General features: G+C 37.4%; 1 protein-coding gene across 1 annotated transcript; it reads left to right on the top strand.

Annotated features, from left to right (window-relative positions):
• Window positions 1–8388: 8388 nt before the first annotated feature.
• LOC104219809 (histone H3.2) lies at window positions 8389–9038 on the top strand. The gene has a single exon (XM_009770550.2). The coding sequence runs from the start codon at window positions 8439–8441 to the stop codon at window positions 8847–8849; it is 411 nt and encodes a 136-aa protein (XP_009768852.1). The 5' UTR covers window positions 8389–8438; the 3' UTR covers window positions 8850–9038.
• The last annotated feature ends 13681 nt before the right edge of the window (window positions 9039–22719 follow it).

Here is a 22719-nt window from a genome sequence, read left to right as displayed (position 1 = left end):
ATTAATTGATTGCACGGTTATGTGCTATGTTGGTTCCAGTTGGAGGCGTAGTGGTGAATCAGTTATGGCTTTCTGAGGTTGAGACCGAGGATGGCTCGAGTAAAGGAAGTTTCAATATAGGTTATGTTATGCTTTATGGGTGTATGAGAATCACGGAATGGCTTGGGCTGTTATTGGTAAAGGAAGTGTGATGCATAGAACAGGAAGCTGCTTGGTTGCATTAAGGTGAGGTTACACTCTGCGGTGTTGGAGTGCTATCGGATCACAGGCCGTCCGGTCCATTTGATCGGTCTAATTGCGGTTTGAGTAGAGTGGATGACTCTCGAGAATGGTTCCAATGGGTTCAAGATTTTACATGTAATAATTGGAGAATTTCAGGTTGTATATTTGGCTAGAAATTGAGGTTTCATTGGAGGGTGTCAAGACTCGTGGTATTTCTATATCATTATAGATTCTGCACATCTGTATCAGGACGGTAAAGGTAATGGCTTTAGATTCGCAGGAAGTCTCTTTAGGGTAAGTATTTCGAATATGGTTCTTTTGGGGTTATTTGAGGGAGTAGTCAGCGGCTTATGAACCGTAGGATAGTGTGGATTTATGCTTGGGACTCGTGTGGCGAGTCTGGCCGAGGATTATGGTGTTATAGCGAGAAGAAGCATCAAGTTGAAGGTAAATCAGAAGGAACTTGGATAAATGGGATAGCTTGGTAGTAGGCCGGATCCGCATGGTAAGGATATGATTAGTCCTTTGGATGCTTACGAGGTAATGAGTTTCTACAGGTGTTTCACGGCAATGCTCTTAGGTTTTGATGGCTTGCGTAGTTTGGTTGACTTAGAAGGAGTCAGTCCTGACGGTTTGGTTTTGTGCCAAGGGGATTCGGAGAGTTCTTGATGATTTCTACCACGGTTTGGAGATGTATATTTTTGACGAGCGTGAGGAGCATGGAATGTATTGTGATTTCCTTCTAGATGGAATCAATAGAAAGTTCTTGGCTAGTTGAGTACGTAGTTGTTGTGTCTCGGAGTGGATTATGAAGTTCTCATATTTATCCTAGGATGGTATGGTATATGTGGTATGATGTGTAGGATTGAGATCGGCATGTGTAAGGTCACGGTTCAGTTTTGGAAGGAAGGTCACAAATCCTTAGGTGGCATGGACAGTTTCAGAAGACTAGATAAACGAGATGTAGGCCAATATGGATGTGTGTTCTAACTTGAGTCAGCTTGGTTGACTCCGAGTTGTATTGTTGAGGGATGTGTTGATTCGATTGTTATTGAGCTTATCAGTGATCTAGGGAGATCTATGAGTTACCTTTCCGTGTTGCGAGGTGTTAGGTTTTGTTGGTTATAGGCACATGTGGTGCGGTTTTGTTTGGGTCTCTTAGTGGAATTCGAGCGGGAGGAGAGTATTAGGTATTGCTCGGCCGATGGCGTATCGGTTATGTCCTTTCGGGTTTGTGTAATGTTATGTCAATTGCTTCGTCGTGGTTATGATGATTTGCTTTTGGTTCTAGACATCAAATTGCGCGGGTTATTGATTTTGAGCATAGTGACTTGAGGTGTTTCATGTGGACCAGTGTTTGGATGGGGTCGCATATTGCAGCGAAGTTATGTGGAGGTATGACCCTTTCGGTTAGATTCATGTGTTTTGTTTCTACGATGTGTGACGGGTTCCAAGCATTGTGCTGTGGTGGTACTGGTGAGCTTGCGGTACAGTTCTCTCATTTGAGTCATTTTCATGATTTGAGTATGTTCGGATTGTTGCTTATTGGTGCGCGGATTGCATGAGTTGTGGCTTTAGTTTGAATTGATGCGTCATGTCACTAGAGTAGTTGTGTTGGATTAGATTAGATCATTGGGATCTATAATGAATACAGATAGATTCGATTTCAATTGGAAGGATAATATCAATGTTCGGCTTAGAAATTGCCATGGTCCTTGCCAAAAGAAAAGTGGCTTCATGAATGGTTGATCTGAGGAGTCGTTATGACTTTCTACATGTTTCATTTATCATTGGCAGTATATGAAAGTGTTGGAATGAAACTTTATGTGATAGAAGGATTATTATCAAAATTCGGATGTTTTGAGCAACTGCTGTGATTAGAAGTTATCCCTACAAGTGTTTGAGTTATGTGGTATATCATGTAATTGCACCTGAGGTTGCAGGTATGTGTTATTACAGCTTGTTCGAGATTATTCGGAGTATAAATGTGAGGTTCTAATCTTGTAGATGATTTCAGAAGTAGAAATGTGGTTCTAAGGTTTATGGGCTAGGTTGGATTGCGAAATTTCAGTTACATTGTGTTATCGGACCTATATGAGGTAGGGTGACGTGGGGTCACCCCCAGGTATGTGCATGGTAAGGTTTCACAGCGATTTAATGGTTTTCGGAACAACTCTAGGCACTTTCGAGGACGAACGTATGTTTAAGTGGGGGAGAATGTAACGACTTGACCGGTCGTTTTGAGCTCTTGTACTTCGCTTACCAGTTCTCGTGCATTACTAGCCTCGTGTGATGTATTATGACTTATGTAAATTGTCGGTTTTGGTTTTCAGGGTAATCGGAATGAATTTGGAAGAATAGTTCTCAGTTTGAAGCTTAAAATTTGAAAGGTTTGACCAAGTTTTGACTTGTTAGTACATGATCTCGAATTGGAATTTTTATGATTTGGTTAGCTCCGTTAGGTGATTTGGGACTTAGAAGCATGATCGGAATGTATTTTGGAGGTCCGTGGAAGGTTTAGGCTTGAATTGCCGAAATTAGGATTTTGACGTTTTCTGGTTGATAGGTGATATTTTGATATAGGGGTCGGAATGGAATTTCGGAAGTTGGAGTAGGTCCGTTGTGTCATTTATGACGTGTGTGCGTCATTCAGAGTTGAATTGATGGGTTTCAGCATCGTTTGTGGAATTTGAAAGTTCTTAAGTTCTTAAGCTTGAATCCGAAGTTGATTTGGTATTTTGGCATTGTTTTGAGTGATTCTAAGGCTCGACTAAGTTTTAATGATGTTATGGGAGGTGTTGGTATGTTTGGGTTGAGGTCCCGAGGGCCTCGAGTGTATTTCGGGTGAGTTTTGAGCGAGTCCGGGCATTACCGGGACTCAGGTATTGGTTCTGGTGCTTAAATTTACAGTTGGGGTGGAAGTTTTACGCTGGGGCGGAAAATGGTCCGCGGTCCGCGGTGAGGAAGAATTCGCAGGTTCACTGGTCTGACTTCGAAAGCCTATATCTTTTGATCTACAAGGAATTTTGAGATGATTCAAAAACAAATGTTGTAGCCCTTCGTGTCTAGTTTTCAGAAAGTGAAAGAAATCACAAGTGAGAAATCTGTAGAGAAAGTTATGGCCAGAATACTAAAGCATATCACTACAGTCCACATTTTCCGCTGTAGCAATGGTTTTTCCGCGGTCAGTGGTGGTTATTGCGGACAACGGTGATAAGGATCTAAAAGGTGCTCTATAAATACGAGATTTGGGGTTTTATTTCATATTTTGACCTAGAGAGCTCGGGTAATGGCAATTTTTCGAGGGATTTTCAAGAAAACCATCAGAGTAAGTGATTCTAACTTAATTTTGGCTAAAATATATGATTATAACGTTGGATTCATCATTTGAGTAGAGATTTGGGATGTAAATTTGGAGAAAATTGTAGAACTTCAAAAAATGAATTTTTGGGATTTGAATGCCGATTCGAAGTCGGAATTGAGTGAAACTACTATGGATAGTCTTTTAATTGAATGGGTTGTCGGATTTTGAGACTTTGGTCTGATTCCGAGACGTGGGTCCGGGGGCCGGGTTTGAGCAATTTCGGGATTCTTGAGTTAATTTGATTACTTTCGCCTGGGCTTTGTTCCTTTAGCGTATATTGATGATAATATACTGATTTTGGTTAGATTTAAAGCATTTGGAGGCCGATTCGAGAGACAAAGGCATCGCGAGCTAGAGTTTGGACCGGTTTGAGGTAAGTAATGATTGTAAATGTTTGTCCTGAGGGTATGAAACCCCGGATTTCACATCGTTGTGCTACTTTGAGATGACGCACGCGTTAGATGATGAGCATGGGGTCGTACATCGTTGAGGATTGTGACTTAGTCCGTCCCGTATGGCTGTTAAGTCACGTATTTGATTAAAACTTGTTTGATATCATTGTGTTTTAGAAAGCATTATCATGTTTTTGGCTGAATGCCATATTTGGGCCTAGTGCCAACTATTTTAGACCCTTAGGGATTTTTTACTACTATTCCTCACTGTTTTGGCTTCATATTTGTAAACTGTCATGCTGTATTCTACTGTTTCATAGCTCAGCCTTATTTACTCCGTTTTGATATTTCTAAATGATATTTTGGGCTAAGAATTATGTTTTACTATTGCCCGAGTGGATTGAAAGATTTCTGACTGAGTGAGGCCGAGGGCCTGTGTTGTAAGGATAATATGGGATCGGGCTGCGCGCCGCAACAGTGTGGTACTGATTTATGATTATGAGACCGAGGGCTTGATTTGGTACGCCACGAGGTGGCTTGATATGAGGATAAGAGCCTGTTTGATTATGCCCCGAGATAGCTTGATATTGTGCTTGGGTCGTAAGGGGCCCCTCCCGGAGTCTGTACACCCCAATGAGCGCGGGTACCCAATAGAGTGATATGATGTAGCCCGAGGGGCTGTTGTTGTTTCATGTTGTTGCTCGAGGGGCTATTCTTGATCCATGTTTGCCCGAGAGGCAGTTCTGGATTCATGTTATGCCCGAGGGGATGATTTCGAGTGATTGTGAGGTATAGGGTTGGTTCTGTTCATATTATGCCCGAGGGGAAGTTTATGGTACATGTTTTACCCGAGGGGCTGTTTACGTTTTCTATCATTTATACTCTCTGTTTTATCACTCGGTTGAAAACATTGAAAACTGTTTTAAAAAGATTTTTACTGAAACTGAGCTTGATTTACGAGGTAAATGATTTGTGTACTCCTTTGGAAATGATCTACATTTGTTGTAGTGTTATGACGTGGTTTACGTATTTTCTTACTGCTCAGCTTTCATTTACTTTTATTACTTACTGAGTTGGCGTACTCACATTACTCCCTACACCTAGTGTGCAAATTCAGGTAGTTCTGAACCCGGTAGCGGGTGTTGATTGCTCAGTGGCAGAGTCATTGGAGTTAGCAAGGTAGTTTCCGATGTTCGTAGAATTGCTTTCCTCCCTCTTATCTTCCTTAGACTGTATTTAGTACATTCTAAGACTTTTGTTGTATTCAGACCTTAGTAGATGCTCATGATTTGTGACACCCCGATGTCGGGCTTGTGTATTCATTCCGCACAGTTCATTTAGAATTACATTTTGAGACATTTGATTAATTAAAGTCTTAAAATGATTCTTATTGATTAAATGGTTAATTCAGGAGTTGTGTCAGCTGTCCTACTTTCACGACAGGCGCCATCCTGACCGGGTCAATTTTAGGGTCTTGACACAAGCCATCTCGTGGCATAATAAATCAGACCCCCGACCTCTGATATATCACAAAATAGTACAACATGTTGCGGTGCGTAGCCCGATCCCATGATATCCTCACAACACTGGCCCTCGGCCTCACTCAGTCAGAAATCTCTCAAGCCACTCGGGCTAACAGTAAAACAGGGTGCTCAACCCAAAATATCGTTTATAGTATCAAAATGGAGTAAATAAAACTGAGTTATGAAATCAGTAAAACATAGCATGACTGAGTGCATATATTAAACCAAAACAGTGAGGAAACAGTAGTAAGAAGCCCCTTAGGGTCCACAGAGTTGGCACGAGGCCTAAATATGGCATCCAACCCAAAATATAGTAATACTTTCCATAACACAATAGTATCAAATAATTTTCAATCAAATACGCGACTTAATAGTCGTACGGGATGGACCAAGTCATAATCCCCAACGGTGCAGCCCCCACGCTCGTCGTCTAGCATGTGCGTCACCTCAAAGTAGTGAAACGAAGTGAAATCCAGGGTTTCATACCCTCAGGACAATATTTACATTCATTACTTACCTCAAATCGGTCCAAACTCTCACCCGCGATGCCTTTGTCTATTGACTCGACCTCCAAATGCTCCGAATCTAACCAAAATCAGTATATTATCATCAATATACGCTAAAGGAACAAATCCCAGGTGAAAATAATCAAATTAACTCAAAAATCTCGAAATCGGCTCAAACCCGGTCCCCAGGCCCACGCATCAGAATCCGATAAAAATTACAAAACTGGAAAACTCATTCGCTTACAAGACTACCCATATCAAATTTACCAAAATCCGACATCAAAAGGCCATCCAAATCTCCAAAATCAACTCTCCAATTTTTCTTCCATTTTCCCAATTTTCATCCCAAATTCCCAAATTAAATGATAAAAATCAAGACATAATCATGGGATTTAACCAAATTTGAGTGGAGAACACTTACCCCAATTACTCCTCTGAAAATTCCCTCCAAAATCGCCTTCTCCTGAGCTCTCTAATGAATTTTGGAATTATGGACCAAAACCCTCACTTTTTTGAACTTAAACATTCTGCCCAGGCATTTCCTTCTTCGCGAATGCGACCGTCCTCTCGCGTTCGCGTAGACCAACTTAGAAGGCCTCTCCGCTTTACTCTTCGTGAACGCGACAACTGCTTCGTGAACATGATGCTTTACCTGCTCAAACCTTCGCGAACGCGGCCATCACCTCGCGAACGCGTAGACCAAGGACCTGGGGGTCCCCAACTGCCTCACTCCTCTTCGCGAATGCGGCACCACTCACGCGTTCGCGTCCTCTCCTTCGTGAACGCGAAGAACAAAAATCACCATCTCAGAGAACGCTCTTCGCGAATGCGTGACACTGTGCGCGAACGCGAAGAACAAACCTTCTGCAATAAAATACCAACAAAATCTGCCATCTCCCAAAACCAAGAATTGGTCCGTTAACCTCCCGAAACTCACCCGATGCCCTCGGTACCTCAACCAAACATACCAACACATCCCATAATATCATTCAAACTTAGTCGAGCCTTCAAATCACTCAAAACAATACCAAAACAACAAATCAACCTCGAATTCAAGCCTAAGAACTTAGAAACTTTCAAATTCCACAAACAACGCCGAAACCTATCAAATCACATTCGAATGACCTGAAATTTTGCACACGCGTCACAAATGACACTACTGACCTACTTCAATTTCCGAAATTTTATTCCGACCTCGATATCAAGATTTCCACTGCCGACCAGAAACTCCAAATTTTCAATTTCGCCAATTTAAGCCTAATTCTACCACGGACCTCCAAATTACATTTCGAACAAGCTCCTAAGTCCCAAATCACCTAACGAAGCTATCTGAGCCATAAAAACTAAATTTCAAGATCATTTACTCACAAGTCAACTTCCGGTTGACTTTTCCAACTAAAGCTTCCAAATAAAAGACTAAGTGTCTCATTCCACTCTAAGATCACTCTGAACACAACACAACTAATACGATATGATGAAATACAGCTAAATAACACACAAGGAAGCAGAAATGGCAGAAACGGAGCGGTAACTCATAAAACGACCGGCCGGGTCGTTACAAAAAAAACTAGCTTATCCATGTGGCGACTACAAATTTGTTACTTTGGTAGCATATAGATTACTATCCGAGCTATTATCTCCTCTGAAATCTCCACCGTAACTTATAATCTCAACTAATGGTGGTACAATGGACAAAAAAATAGTTGTCCATCTATATTATCCATTAAAAATGGGTTGGATATGAACTTTTTAAAACATGTAAAATATAAAAAAAAATCATATTATCCACTTAGAAAATTAATAACCAATAGGTAACTAATGCGTTTAACTTTTACATTTATAAATAGTTAAATTAGGGGTACCTCAAGCTTGGGGATTAGGAATTCTCCTAAAAGTGATCATATTAAAAAACCACGGATAATATGGTATTATCTGCCGGTTAACCCATTTTCTATTCATATTAAATAAGGGTCAGGTCGGATAATTTGGGGGTATTATCACTTTTAGCCCACTCAAAAAACTATTTATATTTATTACCCAAAAAAGTGTATAAAGTTTGTATATAATATACCGAATGTATATATATACAAAAAATATATAAATTTTATACATTTTTTCTGCTATTATTTTTAAAGCGGTTATACAATATCATGTTCTCGATAATTTATCCGTACCCATTTTGATCGGTCCATATTCGACCCAACCTGCCCGTTTGCCACCCTAATCTCAATTCTCAACCCATCAACGGACTTCATTCACATTTCACTCTCACTCACCACAAACGCCAAAAATTTCAAACTCTTTTCAAAATTTCCCAAAATTCCCGCCCCCACTTTTCTCCTATAAAACTTCCCCATTACACATCTCACAAATTCACCATTATCTCACAATCAAAGCATTTCCCAATCTATAAAATCTTTCATATTCAAAAATGGCCCGTACTAAGCAAACAGCCCGGAAATCAACAGGTGGGAAGGCTCCAAGGAAGCAGCTAGCTACAAAGGCTGCGAGAAAGTCAGCTCCGGCGACCGGAGGAGTGAAGAAGCCTCACCGTTTCCGTCCCGGAACTGTGGCATTGAGGGAAATCAGGAAGTACCAGAAATCAACAGAGTTGTTGATAAGGAAGCTGCCATTTCAGAGGCTGGTGAGGGAAATAGCACAGGATTTTAAGACAGATCTGAGGTTCCAGAGCAGTGCTGTTGCTGCCCTACAAGAGGCTGCTGAGGCTTACCTTGTTGGACTCTTTGAAGATACAAATCTCTGTGCCATTCATGCGAAGAGGGTCACTATCATGCCCAAGGACATTCAGCTCGCTAGGAGGATTCGTGGTGAAAGGGCTTAGGATGAAGCTTGTTATGCTTATGGTTAATTCGTTTTCTCTGATCTAGGGCATTGTTTTTGTGTCTTTTGCTGAATATTAGGCTTAGTGATTAAGTTAAGTGACTTGTTTCAATCAAAGTATATGTAAAACCTCTGGTTTATTAGTATTTTGAAATCTTATTAATGAAATTTGTTGTTCATTTTGCCCTTACATCTTATTAGCGTTTGTACTTTGTGTTTGATGTTTGGTTATTCGTTTAGAAGGCACTAAATAGAAACATCAATTTTTTTTTCCTTGTTATCATTTGTGTATTAAGAACTTTAATTTGCAGACTCCCTTTTCACTGCTTACTGGTGCTTGACACTTCCTATTTCAGCTTATGGTATATTAACCCTCCACACCCTACCAAAAAACAAAGAAAAAGATTATGTCTTTGTAGGAAATGGAACTCAATACTAGCAGTTCCATGGAATTAGTAAAACATGGAATTAAAATCCTCTATGTGGCGTAGGGATTGTTCAAACTTTGAATTTCCTTTATCGTTATTTGAAACTAAGATTGATTTGGGTTTGTTATCAAATGCTTATTTACTATTGTTGTAGGAGGGTAGATGTTTCTTTTGTCACGTTAGTCATCAAAGGTTGAACTTGGCTGCTTTAGATATGGATTAGCCATTTGATGAGTTTTCTGTTTGACTTTAGGTTCTGGCAAAATGAGTTGTATTTAAACTAACATGATTAGTCTTTTGCGAGGCATCTCATCTTCCGCAAGTTTTTGGTAAGGTTTCGCCCTTGTCTTACCTAAGGTGGTTGGTCTGTGTTGCCAAAGAGAGCTGCTTTTTAGTTTCAGTCTGAGTTGAAGTACCAAGTTTATGCATGCAAATGGTTTCATCAGCTGTTACCTTTTCTCATTATTAGTACTTTCAACAACTGAAGTAGGTACGTTTTGTTTTCGCTTCTAGCAAAGTGACTGCTGCAGCATCTGAATGTGTCAATCAAGTGATAGAACCAGTCACTGTAATCTATTGGAATAAGCATTGTTACAGTCATACTTGCTCAAATTGAGTTGCTTTCTATATATTCAACCTGGCCTGAAAGTTCCATTTGTGGATATCAATATCTCCTGAATAGATGGTATGCCTTAAATGAAGGGATACCATTTAAGGCTTGACTCTGCAGTGACTAATAATATCAACATTGTACGATCCTTTATGTGTTTGCTGCAGTTTTTAAGTTACTGACACTGTCTATTTTGAGACTTCATCTCCAGCGATAAGGGGTTTCAAAGTTAGTAGTATTCTCGTTTATGAGTCAATTTGGACATAATCCGAATTATGCCGTCCAAGAAATTGGGTTTGTTTGGGCGTATGCGTTGGGATGTTAGGGTTAGTGTTGTAAATCTCATGATGTTAAACAGTGAACTAAATGCATAATGTTGAGTATTTTGTACTCTGGTGTTGGTAGAGTCTGTTTCATTTTGTTTTGATTTAGAATTTCCATGAATGTTGCAGTGTGTGGTATTCTATAACAGTTGAAGTTTGAGCTTTCTTCGAAAAAAGAAGCTTTAGGCTTTCTTTTGTGTATAATGGGAAAGCTGCTTTCTTTGTTTTCTATAAAGGGTTTAGTGATGGTACATTAAAAGGTCTCACCTATATCCTTTACTCATTTCTCACTGCTGCCATGGTGCCATGTATACTTATGTTAAGAGAGCAACTGAAGCTTTTCAGTTTTTTGCAGATCTGAAAACAAGAAAATCATAGTACATGAAAATGAGGCTGCATTCCTTTGCTGTTCCTAAGAATTTGTACTCTTAATTTAACGTTGAGACGCGGAAGTCCTTGCTATGTTGAATGATGATAGGTTATAATTGTGTATTTTAGTCACTTATTACACTCTAATTTACTGCACTTTAATTGAGTTTGAGCTTTAATCGCTAGTGTTTTGCACTAAATATGTGTTTTATGCCTTGTATGAGTGATTCCGATCTATGTAGGTGTTATGGAATGAATTCAAGTGATTTGGAGCTTTGAAGTCTGAGTAAAAGCCCAAGGAATTAAGCCAGGATCGTGTTCGGGGATCAATTGATAATAGTTAAGAACGAAACGGAGAATCGAGCAGTCATACGGCGCATTGTCTAGTTAAATACACATAACTTTTCGCTCAGAACTCCGTTTGGGCTCTACAATATATCGTTAGAAAGCTATTTGAAAGGGCTACAAATTTCATGTTTTGCATTTTCGCAAATTCTCACTACCGCACTGCATGGGATGCCGCAAGGTGCGGCGCAGCAGTGTAAAAACTGGCGTGACAAGAAAAATGCAAGGCTGCTGATAATCTCCACTAGCACACCGCAAGGTGCGGCGCGCCTGTACAAATTTTACAGAGCCGGAGTCCTATTTCGCACAGGAAATGGTGTTTCGTCTGGGCCCAACCCTACTTGGTATATATACATGGAAAAACGTTATTTTGGGGACTTTTGACACACTTTAGACCTAAGGAGAACACACCACACTTGGATGAGGGCTTCTAATTAGTTTTTCTTCTTCTCTTCTCTTCTTAGTTTATTAGTTCTAGAGTTTTGGGTGTTACATGAACGTTGTAGTTTGAAGCTTGAATTGTTCTTATTATTTATCATATTGGTTTATTTATTCAATCTTGCGCTTAATTATTTGATTGCTTGATCACTAATTGAATACTATCTACGAATCTAGGATTGAACTCGGGAGAGAGAATTCTAGATTGCATATAAGATTGAGTAGAGCAAGATCTTAACTCTTAGGGAGGACGGATTTGCGGTTAGGATAGGAATATACCTAATCGCCTTGCTTGGTTACTATACATGAATTATCAATGTGTTCTTGTTAATTCTACTTTTATAGGAATATAGACGTTAGGTTTGCTTGAATAGGAAAGTTGTACTTCGGGAGAAGGCTACGAGCAATATTAACCCTGTCAACCAAAAAACTAGATAAATTAATTAGACTATTTAAGTGGAAAACTCAACGGGATTGTTAAATAACCCATAGCTCTAGAATATTCACTCACATTGAATTCGTCTCTATAATTCGCCAACTTGTTTTGTTTAATCTCCTTGTTTGTTACTTTAGATTAATTTTAGTTAAATATTCATACGTTAGGATTCGCTTGAATAGATTAGTTGTTTGGTTTAATTTAGTTGATAGTTAATCACAAGTCCCTATGGGTACGATATCCGGACTTACAATCCTATATTACTTGTCGACCACGTATATTTGCGTGTGCGTTTGGGAGCAACATTGAACCAGAAGTGTCCAGCCTCTACATTTACTTGATCAATTGTCAGAAGTTTAGATTAGCTAATTTTTTTATTTTTTTTTCATATTTCTTCTCTCGTTCTAATCTTAAAGGAAAAACTCTATTTCCAGAGTCCAAGTCTTTATAAAGTAAATTTGAAATTAGAGCTGATTGAGTTTATGAATGTATGACTGCAAAATAGGAACACAAAAGATATAGAATTGGAAAGACTCTTCACTTTCATTTTTTGTTGCTTAAATAGGCCGGTTTACTTGGATTTTAATACAGGAAAGTGGAGTTAGTTTGTTGGCTCTCCTAATGTTTTAGTCGTCGTGTGGCTCGACCAGCCAAGAAAAATGATAAAAAATGCAGCCTACAGATCAATTTGAACATCGTTGAATGATATTTAACTTATGCCAAAATATAAAGCTTGTACTAAATGGTAGCAATAGAACTGTAGTAGAAAATTCTCAATGGAGAACTTTTGCCAGGGCCATTCTTGCAGTATTCTTTAGATTACTAACATCACACAGCATTTTGCTCTACTTGCTTGCGATAAATAACTGCAGTGGACTGGAGGCCATAACTTTAACTCTGTCATGAATTGTTTCATGTTAAGTAGTTAAGTTCATTTTGGGTGGTGTCACTTCACTAATAGTAAAAGAATTATAAAAATATTTTCAACATGGAAACTTTATATATTTCACTTTATGCATAGCTAGATGATTATCTCTTCTCTGGAGAGGTTTACTGCATTTCATGTGTTAGTACTGTAAGCAACCAGTGGGAGAATGTGACTTCTGTTCCATCTCATGCTTTAGACGTAAAACGGAACCATTATCCTAATAACTTGAAAGCATCTTCAACAAGTTCGTGTAAGTAACCTTTGATGCTCTACAAACTCTGTTTAATGCAACAACCATGAGTTGGAAATTTAATCTAAACTTTCCCAACCTGTTAAAACATCTCCTTGAGCTTATAATATTTCCCTAGCTGGAAACCAATCTGCCTCGGAGGTATGAAATCTACTTTTAGTTAAAGTACTAAAACAATTAACGAAGGCATGCAGATGCTAAATCTTGAAGGCTTTCAACTATCAACCTCACATGTAATTGCAACTACATTAACTTACTAATAGAAACAAGAATAAGATTGATTATTGTCAAATCTTAATTAGGTAAGAAAGATAGTTAGACCAAAGAATGATAAAGACAGTAAAGCAACTCTAAGTTTTAAACAAAGAATGATACTTGAAAGGCATAGTAAAGCACTGATACAAATGACACTGCAGAAAAGTAGCAATAAAAAGACCACTTTGGAGCCAAATACAAATGAGGAACCACATCAAAGATGGCATAATCTACATATACATCTGAGAAGGGAATGAATACTTGATTCTTCGAGTTTTTTTTTCTTCTGAATTTTGATAGTAAATTTTCTATTTCAAAGTAAAAGATCATTCAGACATATAACGGGCATACACAGCGCTAAATAAAAAAATGAAGTGAATGATGAAACTCTTAACAATTACAACACAAAAAGGAAAGAAAAGATTCTTGTTGCAAAAATTTCAACGAATCGAATCAGAATCTCGCTCAAAACCTCCTCCTCCTATCCCAACAACGTTTGGGAGCACACGAATCTTTAGCAGGTTTAGGCATATCATGAAAGTCCACCATTATGATCCTTCTCTTCGCTTTGTTTTGCTCTGCGACCTTTACTCAAATTTTCTTTTACTTGATTCAAACTTCATTCCCGAACTCTTCATATCCATGATGCTTTGTGTTGTTTTTTGCATTGGTCTTGCAACTGTGGAACTTTGTGTTACTTTTCGCATTGACCTTGTAACTACACTGCTGTTGCTCTGTTTCTTTAGTTGCTCTCCTCCCTCAAGCCTCTTAATCTGTGGGGAACAATCAGAAAGAAGTTGTTTGTCTTCTACACGGCTGATATCTTCTTTCATCTTGGGAATAGAAAGAGTCATTTTGGGAATGGAAAGAGTCCCTTTTAAGGAGGATATCTTGGAAAATAATCAATTTGGTAGGAATATATTTTTATTGGTTATAATACATAAACAAGTACAACTTTTACTTTAAAGTTTAATTTTTCTATCACAAGTCACAACTTTCTCGAGCAAAGTGAAAACAAAAAGGTGTGCACTATTCCATATTATTTTTTTATACTTTGTTCTTCAATTCAAGCCTCTATTTTGCAATAGCCAAAGATCAGTGTATTGATTCAAAAAATAGTGGAGTATTTTTTGTTCGTTCTATTATCATAATTCAAGTCTTACGACAAGCATACTATCTTTAATTTGATATCAAGTTATCCGTTCTTGAACCAGGTTTTATCATTCTATCTTTTTATTATTTTTTCATCTAAAATTTAATATTTTGCTATTTAGTGCATTTTTAGATTATTTATTAGAAGATAAGTATGTCAAATAGAAAGTATGAATCTGGTTATGAAAAACTCAAGAAAAGAAGAAAAATTCAAAATCTAATACAATCTCAAAAAGGTGCTCTTGATAAGTTTTTATTGAATAATAAAGATCTTGAATCAGAAAATTTGGGAGAGTGTTCTCCAGATAAGCAAATTAGTAATTCAGTTGAGTTAGATAATTCTAAAATTAATAATATTCAAGTAGAAAAAGAACAAGTAAGTGACAAGTCGGAAATAGATCCTCAAAAAAATCAAGAGCTTATAAATGAAATAGATAATTCAACTCCTATAAAGATATATGATCCTAGTCAATGGACTAATATAGATACAAAGTTTAGAGATCTATCAGTAGAAAAGGGACCGATTATAATAATTGACACAAATTTTCCGAATGATAATTTTTCAAGATATTTTTCTACTACACATTATATTCAAAAATTGGCAAACGGTGAAAGACATGATAGAAGATGGTTAGTTAATTTTAACGACTTAGATAAAATATTTTGTTTTTGTTGTAAGTTATTTAGTTCGAGTTCCGGAACTTGTAGTAGTAAACTAGCTAGTGAAGGTAGTAATGATTGGAGAAATATTAGTACTAAGCTCAAAACTCTTGAAACAACAAATGAACATATTATTAACATGGCTGCATGGATTGATTTAGAAATAAGACTGCAAAAAGATAAAACAATCGATAATTTTTTTTTCAAGAACAAATCAATAGAGGTAGAGAGCATTGGAAAAATGTATTATCAAGAATTATTGTCGTGATCAAAAATCTTGGAAAAAATAATTTGGCATTTAGAGGAAAGAATGAAAAGATATATCAAGAGAATAATGGAAATTTTTTAAGTTTAATTGAAATAATTGCAAAATTTGACCCCGTCATGCAGGAACATATTCGACGAATTAAGCATGATAAAATTCATAGTCATTACCTTGGTCATAGAATACAAAATGAATTGATAAACTTATTGGAAAGTGAAATTAAGAACAAAATTATAGAAAAAAATTATAGCAGCCAAATATTTCTTGATCATACTTGATTGCACTCCAAATACAAGTCATCAAGAACAAATGTCTCTTATACTACGGAGTGTGGATATTTCAGCAACTCTAATAAAAATTAATGAATATTTTTTTAGAATTTTTAAAAGTAGATGATACAAGTGGAAAAGGTCTTTTTGAAGTTTTTTTTTGTTGATAAAAGTAGACGATATATTATAGTAATTTAGGTAACGTTTACATGGTTGCAGATAGTTGTAATAGTACCACACATTGGTGGATTGTCAGGTGCAATACATTGATTGCCTAAGGATCTTAGTCTATTATTTGCATCTGTAGATATAGTTTTAATAACAGGATAAGCTCCATTTTCTTCCATGGTTGACTGCTTTGACAAAAAAAGAGGGGGTGTAGCATGGATCTTTGGACACTGTAGATATAGCTATCTATAGCTTTCAGTTGTGGCGTTTTTAGCTAGTATATGCGCCACTTGGTTGCCTTCTTTGAAATTATGCTGTAGGAGGAGGTCCTTCCGGTGGTGCATTAATGATCTGCATGCAAGGATAATGTTAGTAAATACTAGATGGTTTTGATGTATTGCTTTTATTACCTCCGTTGAGTCAGTCTCTACTTCAAGTGGAAAGAGGCCGTATTTGGTTGCAATTTGGAGACCCTCGTGTATTGCATGTATCTCTGTTTGAAGAGATGAAAATGCTGTAATCTACTTTTGAAATCCAAGTATCCATTTGCCCGTATGATTTCTGATCATACCTCCAATGCCTGATTTTTGCGTACTGTCTTTGTATGCCCCATCTGTATTTAATTTGTACCAGTTTTTCTGTGGTTTATGCCAACTTATCTTAACAGACATTCTTGCTTGAGTTGGCCCTCCCTTAGTGTTTAGCAGGATGTATTCAGAGGGTGATTTTATCAAGGTATTTAGTTTTGTTGTGAAGTTAGTGTTGTTAACATTATTCTTATTCCTGTTGATCCAGATTCCCCAAATAATGAAGGGAAGGAGTGTTTGCCAAGCCATAGAAGAAGAGGTGTTTACATTATTAAGGTTGCTTAGATTGGTTAGTCAATGATGGTGGCTAATGATTTGTTGGACATTGATGTTTAAGGAATTCCAGATATGCTCCACCCTAGGGCAAAGAAAGAAGATGTGGATTGTGTCTTCCTCTTTTGTTCTGCAAATCAAACATTGAGGGTCGATGTTGATGCTGATTTGCTTGAGATATTGGCGATTAGGAATTCTATTGTGAAGGCATAGCCAGAGAATTTTTTTTATTTTGTTTGGGCAGTGTAACTGGCATATCCAACTGAACTCAGTTATGGTCATATTATTATTGCTATTGATTAGTTGATAGACACTCTTGGTATTGAAGTGACCATTATTACTAAGGTTCCATAGAGGTTTGTCATGGTTATTCTCGTTTAGGGATTGAGAGATGCTCTTAATGTTGTTTACCAATTGGGAAGGGATTTCAAGGGAAATTTTTGATAGTGACCACTTGTTATTCTGGTAGATATATCTTATTTGTATTTTATTCTCATGTTCTTGTAAGGGACCCTCGATACAATGTCTAAGTGGTGGGGAATTTGGGATCCAACAGGAGTCCCAAATTGAGAGTGGATTTTTTGCTAGGTTGCCATCAGATGGCTTTAGAACAGATGTTCCAACCTTTCAGGATACTTTTCCAAATGAAGGAATAATTGTTTGATTTTTTGGAAGAGTATTTATTAATAAGGAGGCTTGCCCATGGCGTTGTTGGATTAGAGAGGATTCGCCAAGTTAGACCACTTACCAAAGCGGTGTTTTTTGAGTTGACATTGTACAGACCAAAGCCTCCAGATTCCTTAGGGCTAGTAATAGTTTTCCAATTAATTAGATGGATTTTTTTCCTTTCATTGGTGGAACCCCAAATGAAATTTCTTTGAATTTGGTCAATTTCTTTTTGAAATTTTTGTAGGCATAATGGTGTATTGCATTACGTGGTTTGGAAAGCTGTCTAGGGAAGATTGGGCTAGTGTTGAAGTTATTATAGATGAAATAAAAAATATTGGACTTGATATTGATAACTTAAGAGGGCAAGAATATGATAATGGGTCAAATATGAAGGGAAAACATCAAGGAGTGCAAAAAAGACTTCTTGATGTAAATCCTAGATTATTTTATACACCATGTGGTTGTCACAATCTGAATTTGTTACTTTGTGATTTGGCTAATTCTTGTACAAAAGCTATATCATTTTTTGGAGTGGTACAACACATATATTCACTATTTTCATTTTCTACTAAGCGATGGAAAGTATTAAAGGATAGTGTACCCAGTCTAACTCTTAAATCATTGTCACAAACTCGTTGGGAAAGTCGTATTGAAAGTATTAAAGCAATAATATTTCAAACTCCACAAATAAGAGATACTTTATTGAAATTAGTAGAAATTAGTGATGATCCAAAAACTAAAAGTGAAGCTAATTGCTTAGTAACATATAAACTCGAAAATTTTGAATTTTTATTGGGTATGACTATTTGGTATGATATATTATTTGTTGTTAATTCAGTTAGTAAAAATATGCAGTCAAAAGACATACATATTGATGTTGCCATAGATCAATTAAAAGGTTCCTTTTTAACAAATATAGAGAAGAAAAATTTGCAACTGCTATGATTTCTGCCAAGGAAATTGCATTTGAAATGAATATAGAACCCGAATATTGTAAAACACGTGTGATATCTAGGAAGAAACAATTTGATGAGAATGATGATAATGAAATCTCAAAGTCTCTTGAAGAGTCCTTTAGAGTTGATTACTTTTTATATATAGTAGACAAGGCTATTTTTTACTTCAAAATAGATTTGAACAATTTGAAGCGTATAAAAATATATTTGGTTTTCTATTTAGTAGTAAAAAACTAAGATCACTAGATGATGGAAGTTTAAAAACACATTGTCTTAATCTTGAACTTTTCTTAAAGCATAATAATCAATCCGATATTGATGGTTTAGATTTATTTTCTGAGTTGAAAGTATTAAGGGAAATAGTATAAGTTAAAGATAATAATTTAATCGATATACTCAATCAAATAAAGAGACCTGATTCTTTTCCAAATATCTATATTGCTTATAGAATAATGTTAACAATTCCCGTTACCGTTGCTTCAGCGGAAAGAAGCTTTTCAAAATTAAAATTGATAAAATCTTACCTAAGATCAACAATGTCTCAAGAGAGATTAAATGGGTTAGCTATATTGTCAATTGAGAAAGACTTATTAGGAGAAATTGATTATAAGAAAATTCTTAGTAACTTTGCATCTAAAAAAGCTAGAAAAATTGACTTCAAATAATTAAAAAAAATTAAAAACATTAAGGCCCCTTATTAAAGTTTGGCTTTAGGCCCCAAAATACGTCGGGCCACCCCTGACTTGAGCGTATGCCCTGAATCAAATTCCGAGGTCCCAAGCCCGAAAAATGATTTTTTGAAGAAAATTGTTTAAGTGAAATTGTAGAGTTTTTGAAAAGTTTGAATGTAATTGAATATTATGGTATCGGGCCCGTATTTTGGTTCCAGAGCCCGGTACAAGTCTTATATGTGATTAAGTTGAGCCTGTAAAATTTGGTAGGAAACAGACTTGAAATGATGTGAATCGGACCTTCGGTTGTTAAAATTTGAACTTAAGAGTTCATGATATTCTTCTTTGATTTTGATGCTAAATTCATAGTTATTGATGTTATTTGATGATTTGATCGCACGAGCAAGTCCGTATGATATTTTTGGACTTGCGTGCATGTTTGGTTTGGAGCCCCGAGGGCTCGGGTGAGTTTTGGATAGGCCACAAAGTGAAATTTGGACTTAGGAAATTGCTGTTGTGTTGCAGGTCTGCAGTCTTCGCAATAGATGACCTGGGCTGCCTTGGTCGCAAATGCGACGTATTCATCGCAAATGCGATGTCGTAAATGTGAAGGGTCCCTCGCAAATGCAAAGGGGACCGAATTCCTTCAATGTCGCAAATGCGACAAAACCTTCGCATTTGCGAAGTCAACCGTTTCTAAGGGGTTCGCAATTGCGAACCCTGCATCAGAGACCAGTTAATTGATACTTAGACGCATTTTCAGCCATTTTTCAAACCTGCTCAAAACCTAAACACCTTTGGGCGATTTTTCAAAGACAACTACTCTTCCAAATCATTTGTATCATTTCTAACTAATTTCTTTCAATCTAATCCATCTTTTTACATGATTTCAACTCAAAATCAAGGGTTTTCATGGGGGAAATTGGGTGTTTTGGGTAGAACTTAGGACTTTCGAATTTTGGGGATTTGGACCTCGATTTGAAGTCCGATTTCAAAATAAATTATATATTTGAGTTCGTGGGTGAATAGGTAATCGGGTTTTGGTTCGAACCTCGGGTTTTGACCATGTGGGCCCGGGGTTGATTTTTGACTTTTTAGGAAAAACTTTAGAAAACCTATTTTCATGCATTAGAATTAATTAATTTAGCATTTATTGATATAGTTAAGTAACTTGTGGTTAGATACAAGCGAATTAGTGGTGGAATCAAGAGGTAAAGCGGTAGTTGAGGCTTGAATTGTGTTCGTGGCATTCGAGGTAAGTGTTTGGTCTAACCTTAGCTTGAGGGATTAGGAGTTGTGTCCTATTTGCTATATGTTATTTGTTGAGTACGACGTATAGGCATGGTGATGAGTATCTATACGTTGGTGTCAAGCATGCCCGTGAGCTTTATACTATGAATAATATGACTCCGTTTTGTATTGTTCATTCCTTATGTGATGATTTCTATTGTTGAACAAGGCTTGTGGAAGTAATATTGGTATTTGAACATTTTAGAGCATTGACTCAAGTTGTGAATTGAGTTGTGAAGTAAATGTGAAAAGAGAAGAGGATTATGATATTGTCTCCCTTGCCGGGATGTTGTTGCTTTAAATGTTATCTCCCTTGCCGGGATGTTGTTGTTTTTAATGTTATCTCCCTTGTCGGGATGTTATTGCTTTTGATATTGTTTCCCTTGTCGGGATATTATTGTTGTACTATTATTCCCATGCCCTTATTGCTTTGTGATTGTTGTTTGCGTAAGGAAGAATGTTAAAGCACGAAGGGTGATGCCGTGCATGATATTTGTGAGAGAGTGTTAATGCACGAAGGGTGATGCTGTGCCGCACGATGTACCATTTTGTGCCTTTATATGAGTGATAATGCACGAAGGATCATTCCGTGCGATGATTATATAAGGTAAAGCACGAAGGGTGATGCCGTGCCGATTATATTGATTCTTATGGTGAGGACGAGAGTAAAAGCACGAAGGGTGATGCCGTGCACTTGTCCTTGATTTTTCAGATTCTTGTTGATAATTGAGTTATGGTGTTCTTTACGTTTATTTACTGATTTTCTGTTGTTACTTGATTTTATTGTGATGTTATTGATTCCCTTGCCCAAATTGCTTTGTGATTGTTGCTTGGGTGAGGAAGTGTATAAAGCACGAAGGGTGATGCCGTGCATGATATTTGTGAGAGAGTGTTAAGGCACGAAGGGTGATGCCGTGCATGTTATTTGTGAGAGAATGTTAAAGCACGAAGGGTGATGCCGTGTACTTGTATTTGGTTTCCTGATTTTTATTGATAACTGAGTTATGGTTTCTCTACATTTAATTGTTGGTTTTTTGTTGATACTTGTTGTTCCCCGCAGCACGATTCCCCCTTCCCATCTTTAACTGTGAAGTTCTGCCTTTATTTTCTGTTGTATATGATTTAACTGCATAGGTTTATTTGGTAGCCTGGTCCTAGCCTCGTCACTATTTTGCCAAGGTTAGGCTAGGCACTTACCAACACATGAGGTCGGTTGTGTTGATACTACACTCTGCACTATATGCAGATCCCAGTGCTGCAGCTTTTGGACCACCGTGAGGTTGTTGCCTTCAGTCCAACAGACGACCCGAGGTAGTCCTGCTGGCGTCCGCAAGCTTTGACGTCTCCTTCTATCTTTTTCATTCTGTTTCTTTCATGTATTCCAGAGACAATGTTGTATTAATCTTTCAGACCTTTATTTGTAGTTTCCTAGACAGTCTGTGAAATTGTGACACCAGTTCTGGGTAGTCTATGTTTAAGGAATTGTATTGGTAATATTTAAATGGTTATATTTTGTTCTTCTGCTTATTTAAAGTTCGTTGTTTACATAATGTTGGTTCTATTATTAAACTATTAAAATGGGAAAAAGGTAAATAATGTAAATGGTTGACTTTCCTAGCTTTCACTAGTAGGCGCCATCATTACTCCCGAGGGTGAAAAATCCGGATCGTGACAAGTTGGTATCATAGCTTTAGGTTACTTAGGTCTCACAATTCACGGACAAACTTAGTAAAGTGTGAGGGATCGGTACGGAGACGTCTGTATTTATCCCAGAGGCTACAGAGTTAGAAAACATTCCACTTCTATTCTTCTTTATCGTGCGATTTTGTTCTCTCAATGATAAATTGAAACCTCTAATCTTGTCCTTTCACGAATGGCGAGGTCACGTACCGCTTCTTCAGCCGAGCAGCAGCATAGACCGATGATAGATCAGCTACATTTTCGGAGGCTTTGTGGAGGTTGGATAGGTTTCACCAAGCTCTTCACTACCACTTACAATGGTGCATCTTCAGAGGATCCCTAGGATTATTTAGATAGTATGTGAAATTGTGAAACCAGTTCTGGGTAGTCTATGTTTAAGGAATTGTATTGGTAATATTTAAATGGTTATATTTTCTTCTTCCGCTTATTAAATTCCGCTATTTATATATTGTTGGTTCTTAATTGTTAAAGGATTAAAATGGGAAAAAGATAAATAATGTAAATGGTTCGCTTTCCTAGCTTTCATTAGTAGGCGTCATCATGACTTCCGAGGGTGGGAAATCCGGGTCGTGACGTTGTTAAAATTTGAACTTAAGAGTTCATGAGATTTTTCTTTCAGACCTGCCGGGTATGCCACCCGACAGGGATATTGACTTCTGCATTGATTTGGCTCCGGGCACTCAGCCCATTTCTGTTCCGCCGTATCGTATGGCCCTGCCTGAGTTGAAAGAATTGAAGGAACAGTTGCAAGACTTGCTTGATAAGGGCTTCATTAGACCTAGTGTATCGCCTTGGGCTCCGCCGGTGTTGTTTGTTAAGAAGAAGGAT

This window comes from Nicotiana sylvestris, chromosome 6 (assembly GCF_000393655.2).
Source record: "Nicotiana sylvestris chromosome 6, ASM39365v2, whole genome shotgun sequence".
Taxonomy (NCBI): Eukaryota; Viridiplantae; Streptophyta; class Magnoliopsida; order Solanales; family Solanaceae; genus Nicotiana; species Nicotiana sylvestris.
Note: the sequence above shows the minus strand (reverse complement) of the source record. Positions and strands in the feature narration are given on the sequence as shown.